Source organism: Nerophis ophidion, linkage group LG20 (genome assembly GCF_033978795.1).
Source record: "Nerophis ophidion isolate RoL-2023_Sa linkage group LG20, RoL_Noph_v1.0, whole genome shotgun sequence".
Classification (NCBI taxonomy): Eukaryota; Metazoa; Chordata; class Actinopteri; order Syngnathiformes; family Syngnathidae; genus Nerophis; species Nerophis ophidion.
This window is the reverse complement of record NC_084630.1, coordinates 12,688,270-12,715,914: the sequence shown is the minus strand read 5'-3', so window position 1 is coordinate 12,715,914 and position 27,645 is coordinate 12,688,270. Positions and strand designations below refer to the sequence as shown.

The 27,645-nt window shown below is 41.5% G+C and overlaps 1 protein-coding gene across 2 annotated transcripts in view; it reads left to right on the top strand.

The window, feature by feature from the left end:
• The window catches only part of mxi1 (max interactor 1, dimerization protein), a 77,674-nt gene extending 50,787 nt beyond the window's left edge, over positions 1-26,887 (top strand). For both annotated transcript variants that reach the window (XM_061880489.1, XM_061880490.1), the window contains exons 4-6: positions 2,755-2,869; positions 18,832-19,021; positions 23,147-26,887. In XM_061880489.1, the coding sequence (XP_061736473.1) occupies positions 2,755-2,869; positions 18,832-19,021; positions 23,147-23,310 (469 nt within the window). In that variant the 3' untranslated portion in view covers positions 23,311-26,887. The remainder of the gene's footprint in view (positions 1-2,754; positions 2,870-18,831; positions 19,022-23,146) is intronic.
• The last annotated feature ends 758 nt before the right edge of the window (positions 26,888-27,645 follow it).

The following is a 27,645-nucleotide window of genomic DNA, read 5'->3' as shown; positions in this document are numbered from 1 at the left end:
TGCCAGCAGTCTGGGATGGAATGAAGTGGAAATGCATACCAAAATTGTACCTCTTGGTGGAATTAGTGTGCTAATGTGGACCTATAGTGGAACTGTCAGTTTACAGTATGACTCAAACTATTCTATGGCTAGTGGAGCCATTAGTTGGTCTTCAACCAGTGACAGCATGATGATTCCTTCCGAACATCGTTGCCTTGCAGGTGTTGAATGATTTCTGTGATGTTGCACAGACTCTGGGTGGTCGGTCCTCGTCGCAGCACATGATAAGCGTGTCATGTCAAGAGAGAACAGGAATGCTAAGGGGGGGTGTCTTTGGTTGTCTGATTCAATCTTGGTGAGGGTAGAAGAGAATTCTTGGTCTTTGTGGTCTTGGATTTGTCAGCTTAGTTTGACAGGCTAAAGACAGTCCTGGACTCTCGCTATCTGTAGTTGTAGTGGAGTAAAGTGACTTTAGAAGTACCCACATACATTATGTTGTGGGTGTGTCATTACATTTGAATGTAAATGAACAAATCATGTACATTAGAAAATATATAGTGGTTGTAGTGTTGTCCCGATAACAATATTTTGGTACCGGTGCCCGTACCAAAATTATTTTGATACTTTATAGTACTTTTCAATACTTTTCTAAATAAAGGGGAACACAAACAATTTCAGTATAGGTTTTATTTTAACAAAAAATATTGGGGTACATTTAATATATGTTTCCTATTGCAAGTTTGTCCTTAATAAAATAGTGGACACACAAGACAATTAGTATTTTATTAGTAAGTAAGCAAACAGAGGCTCCTAATTTGTCTGCTGACATATGCAGTAACATATTGTGTATTTTCCATTATATTATTTTGTTAAAATTATTAAGGACAAGTGGTAGACAATGAATTATGAATCTACTTGTTCGTATACTGGTAATATCTGTTTACTTTATCTTTTAACATGTTCTATCTACACTTTTGTTAAAATGTAGTTATCATTTATTCTTCTGTTGTTTGATACTTTACATTAGTTTTGGATGATACCACAAATTTGGGTATCAATCCGATACCAAGTCGTTACGGGATTATACATTGGTCATATTCAAAGTCCACATGTGTCCAGGGATGTTTTTTCAGAGTTTATAAACATAATATAATGTTTTTTTAAATGAAAGAAGATGTTGTGATGCAATATAGTGTTTATTTATAAGAAACCTCCTGCCTCTTGTATATTTGTCCTTTTTATAACTCACCACACAGCATGTTAGCAGTTTTTTAATGGTTCCAAGCAGCGTGTCACTGCCTGTTACCATGGAAATGTAACTTTCTCTCTTCATTCTCCCTGCGTTTTGGACAGCTGAATTATTTGGCTTGCCGTCAGCCTTTATTTATTTATATATTTGAGAAAAAGATTAAGGCTGGCCATCCATTAGAGAGCTGCCGGACATGGTCCATCTCCGATGTGGAGACAGGCTGCTTTATAAGAGAGGTATGAGAAGTGTCAGGTGATAATATGTTGATAGAAGCAGGATTGTGTGCGTCTACATGGGGCAGACACACTAACTTTGCTATGCCCCGTGCGCACAAGATAAGGTGTAGACAGAAGACCTGAGCCAGACTGATAGTCATCATGCTAACAGCTCTACTAGAAGCTTGTATTGCGTGCTTGTCTTGTGACCTCCAAACTTTCAAAGCCGCAAATTACATGGAGGCACCTCCTCCTTTACTCAAGGAGCGGTTAAAGCGCAGCCACGTATATACTTGCGCTGTACTAATGGCTTGCACTGTTCTTCTTATCAGCGACCTTCATGCACAGCTTAACCTCCCATCCCATCCCAGCACAGATATTGTCGACTGCACTCGTACGTCCACACTAGTATCTAAAGCAGCATACCGCACCATAAGAGGATTGCAGCGGAGCAAAAGTCGAAACGTTGAATTCTTGTTGCCTGCGCCTCATAAGTTTGGGTCGGTCGCCGAACCCCCAGACTCTTAATGGTTCTTCACCTGTTCCTTCAGGCAGCTGAAAGAGCAGCTCCTGGTAATGGAGCGCTGATTGCGTTATAACCACAATTATCCCTCTTTATCTCTCAACTCCAGGCCATTAGCAGGATAGATGTCACCCCAGGCTTTCCCCCAGTCACCCAATAGGGCACTGTCTGGATGATGGAGCGTATGGGTTGAGCAGAGTCCAGGAAATGCCATTACACCTTTCCTCCCTTCACGGCAGCACCCATCATCCAAAGCGTATTTGTTATGGAGACGAGTGGGGTAACTGAAGCTGCCTGAAAGAAACACCAGCAGAGGATCACATATCGCCCAAAGGCTTAAACCATATGTAACCTGCTGAGGCACTAAGCTTATTGACAAAGCACGAGCCTGTTCTGGAGCTTTTGCTTTCTTCAAGAATGTCACAAAGTGCACATCTGCGGTGCAATACATCCCAAGATTACAGCGCACATCTTGCATTAGGGTGTTAAAGTGGAAATCTTTGCTATGTCCTCATTAGCACTCGGCTGTAAATGAGTTGCTGCCACAGCAAAGCCAGCAACAGTTGACATCTGTGTTTAGCCTTTTAAAAGGCCCAATGATTAACACTGACACGAGAGGAAGAAAAGCACTGAGCGATTACATTCCCTAACCGTCTTTACTGAGATGCACTAAACTGCATTTAGAAAGTCTAAAGAGTTCAAATTATTTTACTCCTACATTGGTAAAATAAACCATTGCATGCATTTCTCCCTTTAATTATTATATTCTGTTTTTACTTCGCCTGCAGACGAGCTCACCTGCGGCTGTGTCTGGAGCGTTTGAAGGCTCTTATCCCACTGGGCCCGGACTGCACTCGCCACACCACTCTGGGCCTGCTCAACAAAGCCAAAGCACATATAAAGGTGAGTAAACACCTTAAAAGTTACTGTGCTCTATGAGACTCTCAAACAAGCTAATACAAGATGCAGAACATGAGTTTGTTCTCACAATTCCAACCAAAACTAGGGCTGTCAAAGTTAACATGATATTGTTTTAAATATAAGTTCCTAATTTTTTCAACGGGCGATTAACGCACACACATTCATCTTGACCTTCGGCCCGTTTTGTAGTTTAAGAAAATTTGCTGCACTCACTATTTACTGATGAGCTTCAAGCAGGGAAAATAGCGAGCAGAAATGCACAAAGAAAAGCGTACACTATGAAAATATCAGGTCCAAAGCCATGGCATGTTGTTCTCCCGACAAGAAAAAAATATTTTTCGATGTGAGCTCTTCTCATTGAAGCAAATGCTTGTTGCCGCGCAGGTAGATGGAGCTTCACTTCAGTGTTTAGATTACAGTTAGGGTGCAATGATAACCTAAAATGTAGATTGTTTCTGTGGTTGCTTTACTAAGCTTCAATAAAAGCTCAGCAGAAATGAAGGACAGTAGACAGGAACTTAGTCAGTCACTTTTTATTGCCAGCAGTCTGGTGTGTTGTCCAACCATGACAAGACACCTCTTCAAACCAATCACACACTTAAGGCTTCAAAAAAAAAGTGATACGCTCTACATCTGGTCTAACTACAGTAACAAAATAAGAATGTCTTACATTACGATTATGCTTTGTCAAATAGGTTTTGTCATGTAATCTGTGATATTTCTACCTAAATAAATGCTAGTAGATCAGTTGAAACATAGAATGATTGCATATGAAGTCACATCCGTTTTTCTTTTTTTGCGGCTTAATTCTCACAATGGTCAAGCAGCTTGAGCGTAGCATTAAAACAAGTGAGAGTGAGTGTAAAGTTTGAATAGAAAATGCCTTATTGTTGTAGTCGTTCCCGGAAGAAGTGACTCATAAAGGTAACAATGTCAGGGAATAACAAAAGTGTGTCAAACTCTTAGAAATATCGCTTTCATAATCTTGTGGAATACAATCAGACCGCGTGTGTCTGCAGTGATCACTTTGTAAAACCCCTTTGCCTTTGTCTGAAACTTTCTGGGATGCGATTAAGTTATATAAGTAGTGTTTAATAACAGAAAAAAAAGAAAGCACAGGAGATTTAATTAATTTCTGTTCTTTTGTGGTTTCAATGCCTAAATATATCTATAAACTTCTGGTTGTGCAAATAAAATAACATAATGTTCAGTCCTAGTAATAAATATTGTGATTGTTGATCCAATCCACCATATTTTTTCTCCATTTTCAAACCAGAAACTAAACGCTTAATTATTATTGTTTTGCAGGAAAACCAAGTGCTTTATTCGACACGGATGACCACATTATAGCATCTTTGGTGATATCCGTTAGCACTTCATTAATAAGTCTCTCGTAGGCTCAACAGCATATACTGAATCTTGATATTACTAGCAAAGATTCATGCTAAACAACAGGGATACAGCTAAATATTTAGACAAAATATACTTCACATCATAAAAACAACTGCGGACATGAATTGTAGACGACACTAAGATTTGCAGCAGGAAATGAACTGCAAACAAACTTATCCTTTTTCTCATTAGCATCACGAGCACAGCAGCACGGCACTCGTTATGTCCATCAAATACGTTACTTAACGATGCATGAATAAATCCAATTTTGTCTTTCACGCATTAATGCTTAATTTGTGGACCCCTTATATGTAAAGATAAGACGTGCCTACGATGTTTTATTCTCTAAATACCGTAAGTGTCAAGTGAAGTGAGGTAGCAGTGACTTATTAGTTATAAGTGTTTTAAATCATTAAAAATATTTTTCAAAATCCACTTTATCCTATTTAAAATATTTTTTCATGATCACCTTTATATATACCTCAAATTAAGCCTAAATCTGCACTGATTCAGGTAAATAAACAGTAGCCTAAAGGGGCTTAGACAATCGCTTGTAACCCGGAAATGCTTGGATGTGCCGCTAGGTCACGTGATTGCAACTCACCTATAGAGCGGAATTTTTGTGGCAGGCTGAAATAATGTTTTATAACATATTGTGGTTTATATTTCTCAATTAGATAATAATTAACAGGTTAATATTTTTTTTTCATTAATAGAGAAGGTTAAGACATTGTTATGCAGAGATATGAATACCATTAACTTGTACAACATGTAATGTACAGAATATCCCAAGCATTTATTCAGGTAGAAATATTAAAGAGTATCAATCAATCAATCAATGTTTATTTATATAGTCCTAAATCATGAGTGTCTCAAAGGGCTGCACAACCCACAATGACATCCTCGGTTCAGAGCCCACATCTGCGCAAGGAAAAACTCAACCCAATGGGGCAATGAGAAACCTTGGAGAGGACCGCAGATGTGAGGACACCCCCCGGGCAACCGGTGCAATAGACGTCGAGTGGATGTAGTATATAAATGTGAGAGTCCAGTCCATAGTGGATCTAACATAATAGTGAGAGTCTAGTCCAGGGGTGCCCATTTCGTCGATCGCGATCGACTGGTCGATCTCGGAGGGTGTGTCAGTCGATCTCAAGCCAGGCATTAAAAAAATATACATAAAAATGAGCAATCATCAATCATACCAAGACTTCACTTTCGTCAGTTGTGTGACATCTTGTGAGATGACGCTGGCTGCTGCGAGCTCATATTTAAGAAAAAAATCACTAACAGGGCGGACGCAGAGAAACACATTTTATTTCTAGAGACTCCGTACCTACTGTCAAAACTCTAAAGACCGACTGCACAGTTCCTGTCTTCACCATAAAAGACCTGTTTCATCCTGCCTGTGCTAACAAAATAAAAGTCTCAGAAAGCTAGCAAGCTACGGAGTTTGATGCCAATGTATTTCTCCCCCGCCCTCAGCGACCGCTTTCTCACTTGCTTGCCCACCCGCACTCTCACTGACGTCACTCACCTGCTGCCAGACATTAAAGGGCCACACACATATGCTACTCTCATAACAAAGTGTTTAAAAACGAGTATGCAAGTTGGACAAATGAGATGCCAAATCCAACCACTTTCATGTGGTATTGGACAGAAAGGAGGACTTTTTTTTCCCTCCGTTTGAAAATGCGAACGTTATCAGCACCACTGTCTAATTCCAATCAATGCAAGTCATCAGAATCAAATACACCAACTTATATTCTTGTCTTCATGAAAGAAAGGAATCTATGTGTGTTAAACATGCTTGTATTATCATTAAACACCATTAACTTGTTAACAAAAATGTCTCTTTCATAAATAAATAAATATAAATTATAAATAGGAATGAGGTAGATCTCCTCGACTTGGTCAATTGAAAAGTAGCTCGCCTGCAGAAAAAGTGTGAGCGCCCCTGGTCTAGTCCATAGTGAGTTCAGCAGAATACCATCCTGAGCGGAGACAGGTCAGCAGCGCAGAGACGTCCCAAACCGATGCACAGGTGAGCGATCCACCTTGGGTCCCGACTTTGGACAGCCAGCGCTTCATCCGTGTCCACCGAACCTGTGTCCCCCTAACCCCCCCTTCACGAGGGAGAGGGGGGCTGAGCAGAAAAGAGACGGCAGATCAACTGGTCTAAAAGGGGGGTCTATTTAAAGGCTGGAGGACATCGGTGACAATGATGACTATGAGAACCTTGGAGAGGAGGAAAGCAATGGATGTCGAGCGGGTCTAACATGATACTGTGAAAGTTCAGTCCATGATGGATCCAACACAGTCGCGAGAGTCCAGTCCAAAGCGGATCCAACACAGCAGCGAGAGTCCCGTTCACAGCGGAGCCAGCAGGAAACCATCCCAAGCGGAGGCGGATCAGCAGCGCAGAGATGTCCCCAGCCGATACACAGGCAAGCAGTACATGGCCACCGGATCGGACCGGACCCCCTCCACAAGGGAGAGTGGGACATAGAAGAAAAAGAAAAGAAACGGCAGATCAACTGGTCTAAAAAGGGAGTCTATTTAAAGGCTAGAGTATACAAATTAGTTTTAAGATGGGACATAGTAGACTAAGAGTACGTTCCTAAACATCTTTGACAATCAAACCATGATCTTAACAATCCACACTTTGTGTTATTATTGCATGAAACCAGTATCTTAACATGGTGTATGTAGCTCCTCCTCTGAATGCTTGTGCTCCTACAACAGGAACGCAAATTATTTATTCCTACAAAATAGAAAATCTGGCAAGGTACCAACGCACTGTAGGTGTTTGCTTTTATTGTCAAGAAAATTGTTTATTTAATTTTTGTGTTTAGCTGTTTAAAATGCATAATGTGTAAAAAAAAAACTAAAACATTTCATTAAAGCAAACTAATTGTCCAGTCATGGTAATACAAACTTTAAAATTATCTGTCCAGGGTACACATATTAATGATGAAAAATTATATCTCTCTGTGAATAATTTTAAATTAACTATGAACACAATATGATTAATCACAATAAAATATTTCAATAGTGTGACAGCCCTAACCAAAACACAACGCAAGGGCAGCGTGCAAATGAAACATTGAGAGAATCGAACAAAGCCCCATATTGTTGCTGCCTTCTCCCCCTCTGGTCCCGCAACTGCTGCTGTCAACTTGAGTCTCTCTGACGCTTATCGATGGCCCATTGTTTTGGTCGGTCGCAGAGAGTCACACTCGTCACCACAGCGGTGACATAAGGCTACGATGTGGTGCACAACGCAGTGTCTGTCCGCTCGTCACTCTGCAGCGTGCAAACAGATGAAGCTAGTCAGCATGCAGAGGACAAAGTACAGGTACTTAATGAGTTTTTACTGCAGTGGGCTGAACATTAGTGCTGTATACACATGTATTATTTATGTATTATCTATTATCAATTAAAACAGTTTTGTTTGTGTCATCGATTACATGCAATAGTATTTTGGACATGTGTATAAAGCATTCAGACTTGTCGGCTTGTCCCCTAGCCAACAAAGTCTTTGATAAATTTAAAAGTCATGTTAAATATTCAGTTATCCTTTTCATTGGTCTGTGTTTAAAGATGTTTCTGTAAGTCTATAAAAATAACTTTGACGCTATCAGGTTTCCCCTTCACTGGTGGTGGCGCACCACCATGGCAAAATCATAGCCGCCACATCTTGAAAATAAGGGTTTTTTTGTGAAAACAAATTAAAGTAATTTAATATACTGTAATGTCCAGAAGAAGTCAAAAGTTTGACACCATTTTTAACTTTAATTGCTAGAGATGTCCGATAATATCGGACTGCCGATATTATCGGCCGATAAATGCTTTAAAATGTGATATCGGAAATTATCGGTATCAGTTTCTAAAAGTAAAATGTATGACTTTTTAAAACGCCGCTGTACGGCGTGGTACGCGTACATAGGGAGAAGTACAGAGCGGTAATAAACCTTAAAGGCACTGCCTTTGCGTGCCAGCCCAATCACATAATATCAATCAATCAATCAATGTTTACTCATATAGCCCTAAATCACTAGTGTCTCAAAGGGCTGCACAAACCACTACGACATCCTCGGTAGGCCCACATAATGGCAAGGAAAACTCACACCCAGTGGGACATCGGTGACAATAATGACTATGAGAACCTTGGAGAGGAGGAAAGCAATGGATGTCGAGCGGGTCTAACATGATACTGTGAAAGTTCAATCCATAATGGATCCAACACAGTCGCGAGAGTCCAGTCCAAAGCGGATCCAACACAGCAGCGAGAGTCCCGTTCACAGCGGAGCCAGCAGGAAACCATCCCAAGCGGAGGCGGATCAGCAGCGCAGAGATGTCCCCAGCCGATACACAGGCAAGCAGTACATGGCCACCGGATCGGACCGGACCCCCTCCACAAGGGAGAGTGGGACATAGAAGAAAAAGAAAAGAAACGGCAGATCAACTGGTCTAAAAAGGGAGTCAATTTAAAGGCTAGAGTATACAAATGAGTTTTAAGGTGAGACTTAAATGCTTCTACTGAGGTGGCATCTCGAACTGTTAACGGGAGGGCATTCCAGAGTACTGGAGCCCGAACGGAAAACGCTCTATAGCCCGCAGACTTTTTTTGGGCTTTGGGAATCCCTAATAAGCCGGAGTCCTTTGAACGCAGATTTCTTGCCGGGACATATGGTACAATACAATCGGCAAGATAGGATGGAGCTAGACCGTGTAGTATTTTATACGTAAGTAGTAAAACCTTAAAGTCACATCTTAAGTGCACAGGAAGCCAGTGCAGGTGAGCCAGTACAGGCGTAATGTGATCAAACTTTCTTGTTCTTGTCAAAAGTCTAGCAGCCGCATTTTGTACCAACTGTAATCTTTTAATGCTAGACATGGGGAGACCCGAAAATAATACGTTACAGTAATCGAGGCGAGACGTAACAAACGCATGGATAAGGATCTCAGCGTCTTTAGTGGACAGAATGGAGCGAATTTTAGCGATATTGCGGAGATGAAAGAAGGCCGTTTTAGTAACGCTTTTAATGTGTGCCTCAAAGGAGAGAGTTGGGTCGAAGATAATACCCAGATTCTTTACCGTGTCGCATTGTTTAATTGTTTGGTTGTCAAATGTTAGAGTTGTATTATTAAATAGAGTTCGGTGTCTAGCAGGACCGATAATCAGCATTTCCGTTTTTTTGGCGTTGAGTTGCAAAAAGTTAGCGGACATCCATTGTTTAATTTCATTAAGACACGCCTCCAGCTGACTACAATCCGGCGTGTTGGTCAGCTTTAGGGGCATGTAGAGTTGGGTGTCATCAGCATAACAGTGAAAGCTAACACCGTATTTGCGTATGATGTCACCTAGCGGCAGCATGTAGATGCTGAAGAGTGCAGGGCCAAGGACCGAACCCTGGGGAACTCCACACGTTACCTTAACGTAGTCCGAGGTCACATTGTTATGGGAGACACACTGCATCCTATCAGTAAGATAAGAGTTAAACCAAGACAGGGCTAAGTCTGACATACCAATTCGTGTTTTGATACGTTCTAATAAAATGTTATGATTGACGGTATCGAAAGCAGCGCTAAGATCGAGGAGCAGCAACATAGATGACGCATCAGAATCCATCGTTAGCAATAGATCATTAGTCATTTTTGCGAGGGCTGTCTCCGTCGAGTGATTTGCCCTGAAACCGGATTGAAAGGTTTCACATAGATTGATAGACGCTAAGTGTTCATTTAACTGCTCCGCAACGATTTTTTCGAGGATTTTTGAAATAAAGGGAAGGTGAGACACCGGTCGGTAGTTTACCATGAGGTCAGGATCGAGGTTAGGTCTTTTAAGAAGAGGATGAATAACCGCTTTTTTGAATGCTAGGGGAACAGTGCCCGAGGAAAGTGATAAGTTTACAATATTTAGCACTGATGGACCTAATAATACAAAGAGCTCCTTGATCAGTTTCCCAGGAAGAGGGTCAAGTAAACATGTTGTTTGTTTTATTCCATTTACACGTTGTAACAATTCCTCTAATGTTATTTCCTCAAAACGCGAGAAACTATTTTGGAGGACAGTATCCGCCGTATATACAATCGTGTCTGTGTTAATAGAACCCCGTTGTAGCTGGGACGCATTGTCTTTAATCTCCTTTCTAATGACTTAAATTTTCTTACTAAAGAATTGCATAAAGTCATCAGCTGAGTGGGTGGAGCTACTGGAAGGAGTCCCTTGTTGGGTTAGCGATGCTACCGTACTAAACAAAAATTTAGGATCGTTTTTATTACGGTGGATGAGATTTGAGTAATAATTAGCTTTAGCTAAGGTAAGCATGCGTTTCTAAGTTATTTAACCATCACTAAATGCTTGATGGTGCACCTCAAGTTTAGTCATGCGCCATTTGCGTTCCAGCTTTCTGCATAATAATTTCTGAGCTCTAGTTTCTTCTGTAAACCACGGGGTGCGCTTTTTTGGAGCCTTTTTTAACTTTAGCGGTGCTATGTTATCAATGGTTTCGCGCAGGGTGTCGTTAAAGTTGTTAGTGAGGTTATCAATAGAGCCCACATATTTTGGGAATGGTGCCATTACCGAGGGCAGTAGGTCAGCAAGAGTTGTCGTTGTGGCCGTATTAATGTTGCGGCTGCTATAGCAGTTATTATTATTATTAGTTTGACGAACATGCGTCTGAACCTCGAATTTTATAAGGTAATGATCGGACAATACTTTAGTATACGGGAGTATCGTAACTTTGGAAGCGGTGATACCCCTGACAAGCACTAGGTCTATCGTATTACCGTTGCGATGCGTGGGTTCATTTATTATTTGTGTGAGACCACAGCTATCAATTATAGTCTGGAGCGCTACGCACGGTGGGTCCGATGGGGTATTCATATGGATATTAAAGTCCCCCATTATGATTATATTATCGGCGTGTGTCACTAGATCAGCAACGAACTCTGAGAATTCATTGATAAAGTCCGAACAGGGCCCTGGGGGGCGGTAGATAACAGCCAGGTGTAGAGGCAGCGGTGTGACAGACCTCATAGTAAGCACCTCAAACGATTTATATTTATTATTTATGTTAGGACTAAGGTTAAAGTTTTCGTTGTATATTAGTGCGACCCCCCACCCCTTTTAAGCGGACGGGCAATATGCGCATGTGTAAAGTTAGGAGGACATGCCTCATTTAGCGCAAAAAAGTCGTTTGGTTTAAGCCAGGTTTCACTGAGACCGATGACGTTAAGATTGTTGTCTCTGATGATATCATTAACTAACAACGTTTTGGGAGACAATGATCTTATGTTTAAAAAACCTATATTATAGGTAGTGGGCTGTTTTAGGGAATTTTTGATCAAATTATCCGTAGTAGCAATATTAATAATGTTGTGTTTATTATGCCCAGTGCATTCAGTATAATTACGACCATATCTAGGAATTGATACGACGGGAATGTTCCGATTGTTTGATTGTTGCTTTGATAAACTGCACACATCATGGTTAGCCACCTCAGTAACGGGGATTTTCCGATTGTTTGTTTGTTGCTTTGATAAACTGCACGCATCATAGTTAGCCACCTCAGTAACGGGGATTTTCCGATTGTTTGTTTGTTGCTTTGATAAACTGCACGCATCATAGTTAGCCACCTCAGTAAAACACATGTCCAACTCTGAAACACTCAAAGCAGAAAAAACTTGTTCTAATTTAACTGACTCCTTACCCAGACCAGTAGTCTCGCATCCTTTATTTAAATCCGTCTTCAGGGTGGAGGGAAGTGGTGTTCTGTGGGGATTAGCCTTCTGCTTTGTTTTTAGCCCCGCTCGACATCCGCGTTTCCGATCACACCGCTGGCGTCTGCTCCGTAGACGGCCCCCGCTGCTACTAGACTCCCCTGCTTCACAGGCCGCTGGATGTAGCCGCCGACGTATTCCCATGCTAGTTAGCATGTTTAGCACGCCCGCGTCTATCAGTCCAAAACGGCCCGATATGTCCATATCCAGAGGTGTCTGGCGGTCGTACGTGATCACGGAGTGACCACGATGCAAGCCAGCCATGAAGTCTGCAGAACTGTCCGGCATTTCCGCCAAATGTTCCATCTTTAGCAAGAGTACCGCAGTGTCGCAGCCCGTCCGGGCGCCGCCATCTTGCTTATATTCTATTATATTATATTTATATATTCAATATAAAATCATAGCCGCCACATCTTGAAAATAAGGTTTTTTTTGTGAAAACAAATTAAAGTAATTTAATATATTGTAATGTCCAGAAGAAGTCAAAAGTTTGACACCATTTTTAACTTTAATTGCTAGAGATGTCCGATAATATCGGACTGCCGATATTATCGGCCGATTAATGCTTTAAAATGTGATATCGGAAATTATTGGTATCAGTTTCTAAAAGTAAAATGTATGACTTTTTAAAACGCCGCTGTACGGCGTGCTACGCGTACATAGGGAGAAGTACAGAGCGGTAATAAACCTTAAAGGCACTGCCTTTGCGTGCCAGCCTAATCACATAATATGTACGGCTTTTCACACACACAAGTGAATGCAACGCATACTTGGTCAACAGCCTTATAGGTCACACTGAGGATAGCCGAATAAACAACTTTAACACTCTTACAAATATGCGCCACACTGTGAACCCACATCAAACAAGAATGACAAGCACCGTAACACAACATAAACACAACAGAACAAATACCCAGAACCCCTTTCAGCACACTCTTCCGGGACGCTACAATATACACCCCCCCATCCCCGCCCACCTCAACCTCCTCATGCTCTCTCAGAGAGAGCATGTCCCAAATTCCAAGCTGCTGATGTAAGGCATGTTAAAAAAAATAATGCACTTTGTGACTTCAATAATAAATATGGCAGTGCCATGGTATAGCTCGGTTGAGGGTTCCAGGTTCGATCCCCGCTTCCGCCATCCTAGTTACTGCCGTTGTGTCCTTGGGCAAGACACTTTTCCCACCTGCTCCCAGTGCCACCCACACTGGTTTAAATGTAACTTAAATATTGGGTTTCACTATGTAAAAGCGCTTTGATTCACTAGAGAAAAGCGCTATATAAATAATGTTCACTTCACATGTTGGCATTTTTTTCCATAACTTGAGTTGATTTATTTTGAAAAACCTTGTTACATTGTTTAATGCATCCAGCGGGGCATCACAACAAAATTAGGCATAATAATGTGTTAATTCCATGACTGTATATATCTGTATCGGTTGATATCAGAATCGGTAATTAAGAGTTGGACAATATCGGATATCGGCAAAAAAGCCATTATTGGACATCTCTATTATTTGCCAATTGTATGCTAACAGCCGTTTTGCCTCTCGTGCACATACTTTTGTCGCCGTGCTTCCCCAAACACACAACAACACTTCCTCATTCTCCACCAATCAGGCACGGATGGTGCAATTGTGATCATGTGAACAATGAACATCAAATCAAAACCAAACCGGTCGTTACAGTATGAATGAATATATAGCCTATTATTTGCGCACTATGACTAGGGATGCGGCAAAAAAGGACTTTGATCACAAAAAACAGCACTGCGAGGGTCTTGTGATGGCATAAACAAGACGTAGACGATTGTCTGGCGTAGTCAGCATGTCTGCGATGTGGACGTAACTTCAACATATTCCAGATATACCCGTAGACAGCAATCTACAAGAAGTGCACTGGTGTGTGAGGCAGACGCTTGACTCAGTAGATAAAGACGAAGAGAAAGAAGAAACAACAGTGTGCAGAGACACAGGACAATGAAGACACAAATAGACCAGATAACACCAAGAGGAACAATGGAGCTGAACAAATATTAGTCGGAGGAGATGTTGCACGTAAAAGGAAATCAACAACACAGCAGCACTTGTAGCACCCAGCCACCTGTTGCGTCCTTCAAGAACAAAAGGGACCATTTTTCTTTGCTTGTACAAACAATACAATAGTAGTAAATCCAGGGATGTTTTCATCAGGGTTTTTTGCTGCCTTTTCCAATATCGGTCAACCATGAATAAGATCGGCCGATACCCATAACAGTGAATTATATTTTTTATTTATATAGCGCTTTTTCTCTAGTGACTCAAAGCACTTTACATAGTGACACCCAATATCTGAAGTTACATTTAAACCAGTGTGGGTGGCACTGGGAGCAGGTGGGTAAAGTGTCTTGCCCAAGGACACAACGGCAGTGACTAGGTTGGCAGAAGCGGGAATTGAACCTGCAACCCTCAAGTTGCTGGCACGGCCACTCTACCAACCGAGCTAAACCGTATTATGTACATGTATTAAACTGTAAATGTTCAATGTATTTATGGTGAGTGCTATTGACGGTTCAACAATGTCAACACCATAATTTAACGAGTTCGGTATTCTTTTTTTTTAATTTCATACAATTGTTACAAACCAAATTAAAAGCAACATCTACTAATCATTTGAATCCTTTGGGTTTCGACATCAAAGTCCTCCTGTGTCCAGGGAATTAGTCAACATTAAAAAACAAAAAAAAAAAGACTGAGAAAATAAAAACATATATAATCGCTCAAGTATTGATCATGTACTGATACCGTTGTATCAACACCACCATTTTATGGATTGAGCCACCCTCACCTTGCGCACTTCTGGCAGTGACAATGCTGACACAGCAACAGTTGCTGTTATATAGGGCTGGGGGATATATCGATATATCGCGGGTTTGTCTCTGTGCGACATAGAAAATTACTATATCGTGATATTCGAGTATACGTTCTCACGCAGTTGCTTTTAACACTACAGGCTCTTCCCACACCTTCTTGTGTTTCCTCCTCACAGACAGTACCTTCTTACATACGTCACATACTGTCACGTCATACGTCACATACAGCAGAGAGGTAGCAGCATGGGTAACGTTAGCTGTGATGCTAGTGCGAGTGGTAATACGAGAGAAAGAAGGTGCGAATCTGGTAACAAATGAAGGAAGAATGAATTCCCAAGAAAAACAGCAGGGGGTCCATCGTCTGGCGGTGCTTCGGCTTCAAGCGGGAAGATGTCGAATAGACAACTTCAATTTGTCAAGCGTTGCTACCAAAAGTATCATTACTGCTAATATGTAGCATCATTTGAAAAGTCACCCGCTAATAACTGTTTAAAAATTACAATTTTGGTCAATTGACTTAGTTGTGATTTCCCTCTCTGCATGGAAGTTTAAAAGTAGCATATATTAATGCAGGATGAAGAAGAATGTTTTAATGAAGACACAGAATCATCATACTGCTGTGGTTATATGTATCAAGTGTTAATTCAAGGCTAAGGCAAAATATTGAGATACATATCATGCATCGTGATATGGCCTAAAAATATCGAGATAATAAAAAAGGCCATATCGCCCAGCCCTACTGTTATATTAGCCTCTATCTACACTCTTATTTATCTACTTGTTGATTTCCTATTAATAAGATAATCCTCTCTCTACACTCTTATTTATCTACTTGTTGATTTCCTATTAATAGGGAGTTACTTACTGCTGCAACAAGGTTCCAATTAAACTTAGTGCAAACATTTTTTTTTTTTTAAATACTGGTGTTGTTTAAAGCTATTTTAACATCTAACTTAGCTATGAACGTGCAAATATTAATGGTGGGCTTGCTATTAAATGCTCCTGGCCTGCTCTCGGGTTGTAACACGTTCAGCCTTGTCCTCTAGTGATAATGATACCTAAGTTACTAAGAAATGCAGTTTATTTTTCCACAGTGGAGCTGATGATTATCAGCTTAGTGGAGCGGCTCTACACTGTGTATGCTGCCAGCTTGTCAGCCAGGGCACTACAAATAAATTCAGTGTCACCCAGGGGGGATCAGGCGTTCGCAATCATGTGCTTTTTCATGAAAGATGCCCAATGCTGATCGGTTCGTTTGTATATGTCTATTTTTTATTTTAATTGGTCGGCACATCCCCTAATTAAATCGATTGATTCGTTTCGAATGATGTAATGCCCGGAACTTTAAATACGCAAAAATTGTGTCCGCACAGTCGCTGGAATAGAGCACACATGACAGCGGTGGTGTATGGATGCCGTGATATGTGTGGCAGCGAACAGCTGACACTTTTTTTAATGTATTTATTTTTATTAATATAGACATGCTAAAAGTCCAATTTTAAATTTGATCATGTGCATTAATTAGAAAAGAAGAATGGCGTTTATGGCAAGCATAAATATTATTTTGACTAGTTTCTCTAAAATACCCATAAAGGCTATAATGTGTGTTTTATCCGATTACTTGTTCAATCAAACAAATCAATTGGTAGATTACTCGATAACTAAAATAGCTGCAGCCCTAAACAATCGCCAGGGTTTCCCCTAAATTGCCAAGATATACGTGGCAGTGGGGGCGTGGTCACCATAATGTCATCGTATGATATTGAATAATTTGCTATCATGATTTTCTTTATAATGGCTCAAAAATGTAAACTCAGATTTAAAACCAAACCTGATGATATTAATTAGTAATAATGTATTTTTATATCATATCGTTTTGCTACATTTTGGATTGTTGCTGCTTTTTGTACAATGTACTTTGTTGGGATTAGTTTAAGTGTCTCGAGACTTTCAGTGACTTTTTCTTTATTAAAAAGGACTAGTAACAAATTTAGTAGAGGTGGGGGAAATAGATTTATTAGATGCATGGTAATTTGGACGTGGAGTAAGTAAATGTCAACAATCGATAATCGATTTATTTCTTGTAAAGAAAGTAATGCAGACAGTTCTAAATTTTGGCTGACTGCAGCGAGCCACCTAACCCAGAGATCCGACCAGCACCTTTATTTTAGGGCACTTATGTTCCAGTTTTGCACATATTTCCATTAATTTCTATTCAATGTGAGAATTAATTTAGCAATGTTATTATTACAAATGCACAGTTTTTTAATATCGCAAGTAGTGTTGTCCCAATACCTATACTTTGGTACCGGTACCAAAAACGATTTGATAATTTTTGGTACTTTTCGATATTTTTCTAAATAAAGGGCACCACAAAAATTGCATTATTGGCTTTATTTTAACAAAAAATCTTATGGTACATTAAACATAGTGAACATACAATACAACTTGTCTTTTAGTAGTAAGTAAATATACAAAGGCTCCTAATTTAGCTGCTGACATATGCAGTAACATATTGTGTCATGTATCATTCTATCATTTTGTTAAAATTATTAGGGAAAAGTGGTAGAGAATGAATTATTACTTTACCTGTTCATTTACTGTTAATATCTGCTCCTTTTCTCTTTTAACATATTCTATCAACACTTCTGTTAATATTTAGTAAACCTTATTCTTCTGTAGTTTGGATGATTTGTATTAGTTTTGGATGATACCACAAATTTGGTCATGTTCAAAGTTCTCATGTGTCAAGGGACATATTTCCTGAGTTTATAAACATAATATAAATTAAAAAAACAAAAAACGAAAGAAGATGTTGTGATGCCAAAAAATATTGATGTAATCATAGTAGTATCAACTAGATACGCTCCTGTACTTGATATCATTACAGTGGATGTCAGGTGTAGATCCACATTTGTTTACATATTTTAATCATTAGTATCGCGGTACTATACTAATACCGGTATACCGTACAACCCTAATTGCAAATGATAAATGCATATTTAGTGAAACAAAAATAAATTACAAATGCATCAATAATCGATTTTTAATCGAATCATAGCTCCTGAATTGTTATCGTAATCCAGTGGTTCTCAACCTTTTTTCAGTGATGTACCCCCTGTGAACATTTTTTTTAATTCAAGTACCCCCTAATCAGAGCAAAGCATTTTTGGTTGGAAAAAAAGAGATAAAGAAGTAAAATACAGCACTATGTCATCAGTTTCTGATTTATTAAATTGTATAACAGTGCAAAATATTGCTCATTTGTAGTGGTCTTTCTTGAAGTATTTGGAAAAAAAGATATAAAAATAACAAAAAACTTGTTAAAAAATAAACAAGTAATTCAATTATAAATATTTCTACACATAGAAGTAATCATCAACTTGAAGTGCCCTCTTTCGGGATTGTAATAGAGATCCATCTGGATTCATGAACTTAATTCTAAAATGTCTTCACCAAAAAAGAAATCTTTAACATGAATATTTATGGAACATGTCCTCAAAAAATCCAGCTGTTAACACTGAATATTGCATTGTTGTATTTCTTTTCACAGTTTATGAACTTACATTCATATTTCGTTGAAAGTATTATTCAATAAATATATCTATAAAGGATTTTTGAATTGTTGCTATTTTTAGAATATTTTTAAAAAATCTCACGTACCCCTTGGATACCTTAAAGTACCCCGAGGGGTACGCGTACCCCCATTTGAGAACCACTGTCATAATCAATTTGTGAGGTGCCCAAATATTCCCACCTCTAGAATCTATTTCAGGTGTTATTGTCGAATTCATTTGCAAGCTGCAGTTAGCAGGGCGTCGCAATTGCTTTTGCGCCGCTGCTCCAGTTGGACTTTCTCTCCTTGAAAATTTAGGCAGTAGTTAACCGCCTCACCCCCATCTTTTGTCTCCAGAAACTTGAAGAAGCGGACAGGAAGAGCCAGTACCAGCTGGAGTCTCTGGAGCGCGAGCAGCGGCACCTCCAGCGCCAACTGGAGCTGCTGGGTGGAGGCGGCGGCGGCGGCATAGCCGGCGAGGGAGAGAGGTTACGCATGAATAGCGTGGGCTCCACCCTCGGCTCCGACCGCTCCGATTCTGACCAAGGTGAGTTGGCGAATATGTAGCACAAGAACATACTGAACATAACATACTGTTGGGGACGGCGTGGCGGAATTGGGGAGAGTGGCCTGTCAGCAACCTGAGGGTTCCTGGTTCGATCCCAACCTCGTCACGTCTGTTGTGTCCTTGAGCAAGACACTCTACCCTTGCTCCTATTGGGTCGAGGTTAGGGCTTTGAGTACTTTGAAAGTAGAAACGCGCTATACAAGTAAAACCCATTTACCATTTACAAGGTTTGTAAAAAAAAAACTGGAAAAGTCATGGAATTTTAAAATGCAATTTCCAAGGTCTGGAAAAGTAATATTTTTTTAGATTTTTGGGAAAAGTAATGGAAATATATCTTAAGTTTCATAACAAAATGTAACTTGATATGGTGTGAAAACTGTATGAACTTCCTTGTAGGGCTGGGGGATATAGCCTTTTTTTAATATCTCAATATTTTTAGGCCATATCGCGATACGCGATATATATCTTGATATATTGCCTTAGCCTTGAATTAACACTGGATACATATAAACACACCAGTATGATGATATGTGCCTCCATAAAACATTCTTGTTCATACTGCATTAGTATATGCTCATTTTAAACTTTCATGCAGAGAAGTAAATCACAACTAAGTCAATTGACCAAAACTGTATTTATTAAACAGTTATTAAGCAGTGGCACAAACATTCAAGTCATTTCCAAAACAGAAAGTGCAAGGTTGTCAGAGACCTTTTAAAACAAGATATTAGTGCACTTTTGTGCATGACGTCATTAAGATGACATATCAAAACAAGACTAAATTAAAGTGCACTTTTTGTACAGAACGCCACTACAATAGTTCACAACAAATAAAACGCACTTTTGTGCATGATGTCCCACAAAAAATTTCAATAAGTGTCAAATAAAAATGAGCTACATAATAGAAAATCAAATAGTGTTCGTCCTTTGCTATGTGGTAGGTTACTATGGACGTTAATAAATTCTGTTGTTGACTATTTTTTTCATACGGTGTTGATCTGGAAATGTTTGCCTCGGCATTTTGATGGTGTGGCACCGAATGGAGAGGTTGTAATGCGTAGTAAGCGCTCTTCATTCTCTAGCTGGTGACTATTTAAATTATGCTTCATATTAGCAGTAACGCTCCTTTTTGTAGCAACGCTTTTGGCCCTCACTTGACAAATTACGGTTGTCTGTTCGACATATTCTCACTTGAAACCAAACCACCGCCAGACGATGGACCTCCCGTTGTTTTTCTTGGGAATTAATTATTCCTTCATTCGCACCTTCTTTCTTTCGTATTACCACTCGTACGGCTCCGCCTGAGGGATCGAAGGTCCGTATTATCATCGCTTACGTGCAGCTAACGTTACCCATGCTGCTACCTCTCTGCTTTTCGAGGGCGTATATGTATGTGACGTATGACATGACAGTATGTGACGTGTGTGAGAATGTGCACTTGCTGTCTGTGAGAAGGAGAGACAGGAAAGAGCGAGTGTAATGCCCGCAGCTGAAAGCAACTGCGTAAGAACGTATTGCTCGAATATCACGATATTGTCATTTTCTAAATCGCACAGAGACAAACCCGCAATATATCGTGTATATCGATGCATCGCCCAGCCCTACTACCTTGTTACTTCTGCTGGTGGAGTTACAATGGTAAAAATGCCATTCAATGCAATAATTCATGACTTTTTCGGGGTATATGCAAATTGTGGCTAGTAAAAAGACAATGACCCTAAATGCAAACGGTTCTGTAAAATATTTGACATTTGGAAGATGGGCGAGGCAGTGCTCGTTAGCCACTCGAAGGGGGGAAAAAAGCTGTAACCATAGTGGCGAGTAACGCAATACTATGTGAGTTTATGAGCGCTGATGCTGTGGGGAAAGCCAGCAACACTACTACAGTTTCCACAGCAACTAAGCAGACAACTTCCGCCAAAAACGAAGAGATACTGCGGGCACAAATATACTTGAATGAGTACTACTCACCACTCAAGGTATGCAAGGTCACTAACTGTCTTGTATCATAACTGTGATGAGAACAAGTGTGCCAATGACCTTGCTTATAGGCTAGCCCTGCACTTTAAAAGACTCTTACGGTGCGCAACATTTACCTCGGAAGTCGTAGGTCGGCGCTGGAAATGACGTCACAGCAGAGTTGTGAGCGTTCCAGTTGCGAGCTCGGAAATCGAAATGTATTGCCTTGTCTGAATACAAACAACTTATGAAAAAACATGCACTTTTCTGCAACCTTCAAACACAGTGAATGAAGAGGATACACAGATATTTGCCAGCGATGTACAATGTATCTCGCATTAAAACACTACAGTAACGTCACAGTATATAAACGTTCAACAAGACATCATACATGGCTGATTTAGTGCGACAAAAACTTATCAAAAGTGCTAATAACTAATACTATTTAAACTTAAATTATTGTTTACATTCAGAGCAGCCATATTTAAAGCCAACTCGGGGTTGGTGACAATTACTTGACTTTCCGAGGAGGAAATCCGACGTCGAGAGGCATTGCAGTTGGAACTTCTGATCAGGAATTTGGAAATTCTGACTTCCGAGTAGAAATGGAATGCACCGTTACTGACATTAGTGTCCCCACAAACAGCATAGTGTACATAGTGCTGTTTGACAATAGCCTAAACCACCATTTGCCCACCAAATGGATTTGTAAGTGGGGGTTTGGGATGCAACAGAACCCAAGACAAAGGGCCCGATCCACTAAGATTCAAATAGCACACGCTAAACTGCAAGCTATAAAATTGTGTGTACTATTATTGCGCATGTTGCGTGTGGTCTACTAAGACTGTGCGTACTATTGAAAACTTCGACTTTCAGATTCATGTTATCACGCACCCACCTGTGTTTTTTTGTTAAGCTTTTAAACATGCAGCAGTGCATCAACATTTGTTTTTTTTAGCCCGCTAAATGTGCGCTCATGGGAGACGCTGGCAAAAACAGGGAGCATATTGCAAAGTGTGTTTTTCATTACTGATTCATTACTGGGGACGGCGTGGCACAGTGGAAGAGTGGCCGTGCGCAACCCAAGGGTCCCTGGTTCAAATCCCACCTAGTACCAACCTCGTCACGTCCGTTGTGTCCTGAGCAAGACACTTCACCCTTGCTCCTGATGGGTGCTGGTTGGCGCCTTGCATGGCAGCTCCCTCCATCAGTGTGTGAATGTGTGTGTGAATGGGTAAATGTGGAAGTAGTGTCAAAGCGCTTTGAGTACCTTGAAGGTAGAAAAGCGCTGTACAAGTACAACCCATTTATTTATTTATTTGATGTCCGATAATGGCTTTTTTGCTGATATCAACCGATGCTGATACATACAGTCGTGGAATTAACACATAATTATGCCTGATTTTGTTGTGATGCCCCGCTGGATGCATTAAACAATGTAACAAGGTTTTCCAAAATAAATCAACTCAAGTTATGGAAAAAAAAAGGGCCAACATGGCACTGCCATGTTTATTATTGAAGTCACAATGTGCATTATTTTTTTAACATGCCTCAAAACATCAGCTTGGAATTTGGGACATGCATGAGGAGGTTTGGGTGGGCGGGGTAGCGGGGGGTGTATATTGTGGCGTCCCGGAAGAGTTAGTGCTGCAAGGGTTTCTGGGTATTGTTCTGTTGTGTTTATGTTGTGTTACGGTGCGGATGTTCTCCCGAAATGTGTTTGTCATTCTTGTTTGGTGTGGGTTCAGAGTGTGGCGCATATTTGTTAGTGTTTAAGTTGTTTATACGGCCACCCTCAGTGTGACCAAGTATGCCTCACATTCACTTATGTGTGCGTAAAATCCGCACATGTTGTGTGACTGGGCCTGCACGCTGTTTGTATGGAAGAGAAACAGACGTGACGACAGGTTGTAGGGGACGCCAAAGGCAGTGCCTGTAAGGCAAGCCCCCGATATTGTAGTCCAGGTGGAAATCGGGTGAAATCCGGGAGACTGGAAGCCCCGGGAGATTTTCGGGAGGAGCACTGAAATCCGGGAGTCTCCCGGGAAAATCGACAAGTATGCTGTGAATGCGTTACGGATGCACTGCAGGTGTGGAAGGCCTGTGGATGAGCGGAGATTAATGTCCTCTTCTCCTTCTCTGCAGAGGAGATCGAGGTGGACGTGGAAAGCACGGAGTTCTCCCATGGAGAGCTGGACAGTGTGAGCACGGCCAGCACCAGCGACCTGGATGACCACAGCAGCCTGCAGAGCATGGCCAGTGACGAGGGCTACTCCTCCTGCAGTGTCAAACTTGCCTTCTCCTCCTAGAGGCGCCACGCCACCATCACCACCACCACCGCTAACTCATCCTCCTCCTCATCCTCCTCCTCCTCCTCTTCTTTCTCCGACTGCCTGCCCTCCCATCTGGTATGTCTGTTCACCTTCGTCACGCCCGCTTACAGCATCCCCTCCGTGCTCCTCCATGCAGCTGAACCCCCCCCTTAAAGGAGGAGCTCCTAAAGCAGTGCAGCGGCGAACAGTAAACACCTGATTTTAATCATTTTTAAACCCACCCAATATGAAATGAATGAGTTTCCTTGTAGTGTCTTCGATGAATTGACCCCTAACACGACCTAAAATGCACTTAAAATAGTTTCCTAATCCACCAATAACAAGTTGGTGACATCATCCTCCTGCTCCTCATCATCATCATCATCATCATCCGCCCCTTGAACTTTAGTCTTACGTGGGGACACTCGACTCGGTGCTATTGTGACATCACGCCAACAGGGATGCGGACGGCGCACGCCGCCCTCACGCATCTAAAGCGGAATCGGTTCCGCTTCCAAGCTGACACGGACCAAGACGACAGCAGAAGTCATTCCTGTTGAATGTGTGTGTACGCCGTGTGTGTGTGTGTGCGCGCCCCCCCCCCCCACCCCCCCACCCCCCGTCCCCCACCGGCCTCCCTACGGGCTACCCTGCACTTAAATTATTTCCAGCTGTCCGTCGACGCGGCACAAAACCCTCAAACCACAGCGACAAACACACTTTTGAAGAGACGTCCACCTTCTTTCCAGCAGTAACAAGCAATAACTCTTCAAGTCATCACATCGCTTTCATCTCTCCCTCCCTCGCTCGCTCGCTCGTCACCGTCCAACAAGAAGCAGTTTTATTTTTTTTTGTACATACAAATAGCTTAATGAATTAATGTTATGACATGAGTTAGGTAGATCGAGCTCGTGAATAGAACATCGGCCTCCGTTGCGCGACTCGTGTTTTATTGTGCTTATTTGGAAGCGCGGTGGGCGTGGTTTAAACGCTGTTATCACTCAGTGGGCGTGGTTTGAACGCTGTTATCACTCAGTGGGCGTGGTTTAAACACTGTTACTTTGTTGCTGTCATGTGCTGTACATGGAGGATGCAGCGTTTTTTATTTATTGCTACACATCTTTTGGTGCGTGTGTGTGTGTGTGCGTGCGTGCGTGCGTGCGTGTGTGTGTGCGTGCGTGCGTGCGTGCGTCTGTGTGTGTGTGTGTGTGTGTGTGTGTGTGTGTGTGTGTGTGTGTGTGTGTGTGTGTGTGTGTGTGTGTGTGTGGCATTCCACTGGTGGTCAGGTGATCTGTGGAGGAGGAGGAGAAAAAAATAAACAAACGGGTCGTGACCAAGTTAGCCTTCCCTAAATCCACCGGCATTAAGAATTGCACTTCGCCCACACTTGGTTTTATTTTTTATTGCCCCATCTCTCATTTTCCAACCGAATGAATAGTGTGAGAAATGTGGAATATTTATTTCTCCACCACTCAAAGTTAACTTATTTGAGTCCACCCCCCTTCGGCCCCATCATTCCTTACTATGTGTATTTGATGCTTTATTTTTTTTTTTTCGGGGAAATTTGTGTGTGTGTGGGTTGGACGGTAATATAATGTAGCCATTTTTGTTGTTGTTTGTTTTGTTTTTGTTTTATGTTTTATTCTATGGACACTTGAAATGTAAAAGGGCCCCTAAGCTGCTCCTAGTTGCTGAGCCGGTTGTGGCGTCATCGCCTATCTTGTCATCCATGTTTGAAACCACTGGATTGGCTTCCCTCCAAACTACCGTATGTTCCGGACTATAGAGCACACCGGTATTTAACTAGGTTTTAGAAGAAAAAATATTTTATATACAGTAGCGGCAGGTATGTACGTTTTGAAATGAGTTACTTACACATAAATATTTTATAAATGTTTATTTACATACCTTAATTGTTTCCAAAAGGTGTTTGTAACAAGGCAGTAAAATGTCTGATCAAACAAAACAGAAGTCCCTTAGGGGCGATAGCTAGCTCCCCAATCAGCAAATCGACTCAATAACTCCACAGTGACAGCTTGGGGAATTTACTGAGAAATTAGAGAAACTTAAACACAAAAAGATTGCCATTGTAAGTTAAAAACGCTAACACAAACACTAACGCTAACAATGCTAGCCTTATTAACATTATGATGGCACGTACACATATGCATGGAAAAGCTCCTACAGACATCACACATGGGACAGTTTAGTTAGTATTGATAGATTTAGTTATATTGTGAAACTTACAAACGTTGCTTGGCGTGATGAATGAAGAAATCATACGAGTAGAAACGCTATAGATAGCTAAAAGACGGAACAGCACTTGTACGTCCGGTTCAACGGCACTTGTACTTCCGGTTCAACGCATTAAACGGAAGGAAATACTGTGGACGTTCATTCCGCAGAGCCTGCAGTGAGTGAACTCCTTAAAAGAAAATAATAATATAATTAAATAATTGTTCAGTGTCTAAAGCTATTTGTTGATGCGAAACACTATTATGGCGCCAGTGAAGAAAAATCCATAAATTAGCTGCACCATTTTATAAGCCGCAGGGTTCAAAGCGTAGAAAAAAGTAGTCCGGAATTTACGGTAAAAGCCTCCTGATCCAATAGAGAATAGGATTTTCTACTGTGGGTGACAGGGTCGTCCTGAGCCAGCGACTACCCAAACTGGGGTCTTTGGGAAAAAAAACAAACAAAAAAAAAAAAAGTCCCTTTCCTCTCGTAGGAGGATGGGGATAAACATACAGTAGGGAAGACATTCATGTGGCCAGAGGAGGGAGAATCCTTTTGCAACGCAGTCTGCTGAAAATGATGGTAAAGTGCCGCTCTGGTCAAAGTTGGATTTGCCACAAAACAGATATCCAACACTGGCGTCTGAAAGTGGGTGGCGCGCACTCCTCCTTGGTCACGTTTCCCGTGTCAGGCCACATGGATCCCCTTCCCACTGCACTAGACTTGTGTTGTAGTTGACAACGTGTGTCTTACTTGGACAAGGGGATCTCGGAAGACCAGAACAAATCCCCCCTGGTGGACTCTGAGCTTGTTGGCGCCAAATCGGAAAGTGACCACTTTGGTGCTGAGTCCTGAAGAAGAAGAAATGCCAAAAGCACGTTAGAACACCGCAGTGTCCTCTCTCTCTCTTTCTCTCGCTCTTTCTCTCTCTCTCTCTCTCTCGCTCTGAGAGAAAGTTTACATTGATTCTGCTTCCCTTTTGTTCCCCGGTCCTTCTCGCGTTGCGGCACATCTCGGTAAGCCGACAGACAGTTCCGTTCCAAACAAGCAACCTTAAAAAGTGCACCTGCGTGGCTTTCCAGGGCGGGCTGAGCAGCCGGGCCAAGAGAAAGTACAAGTCGCAGCGTTTTGTTTTTGTTTCCGTCGTCGTCGTCGTTTGGAACCCGCACTCCATTCCAGTGTCGCCGAAGAAAAAGAAAAACGGGTCCATGAGGCGAAGTCAAGGGCAACCAAACCTCTTCTGAACCTGTGATCATCCTTTGTGAAACACTCTGATCAATGTTTGGTTGCAAAGTTGGAAATGCAATACTTACAATAAAAACAAGATTTTCAAACCTGACCTCACTTGTTGATGCGTTCACACGTGCAAACTGTGCTATAGTGGGCGGTATGGCTCGGTTGGTAGAGCGGCCATGCCAGCAACTTGAGGGTTGCAGGTTCGATCCCCGCTTCCGCCATCCTAGTCACTGCCGTTGTGTCCTTGGGCAAGACACTTTACCCACCTGCTCCCAGTGCCACCCACACTGGTTTAAATGTAAAAATTAGATATTGGGTTTCACTATGTAAAGCGCTTTGAGTCACTAGAGAAAAAGCGCTATATAAATATAATTCACTTCACTAATTCACTTCACTACAAACCTTTTGTTCATCGTACGTATTTCATTGCATTGCAGGATTCAAGCTCCGACAAAAACACTTCAATATCAGGAAGAATATATCAATCAATCAATCAATGTTTACTTATATAGCCCTAAATCACTAGTGTCTCAAAGGGCTGCACAAACCACTACGACATCCTCGGTAGGCCCACATAAGGGCAAGGAAAACTCACACCCAGTGGGACATCGGTGACAATAATGACCCAGTGGGACGTCGGTGACAATGATGACTATGAGAACCTTGGAGAGGAGGAAAGCAATGGATGTCGAGCGGGTCTAACATGATACTGTGAAAGTTCGATCCATAATGGATCCAACACAGTCGCGAGAGTCCAGTCCAAAGCGGATCCAACACAGCAGCGAGAGCCCCGTTCACAGCGGAGCCAGCAGGAAACCATCCCAAGCGGAGGCGGATCAGCAGCGCAGAGATGTCCCCAGC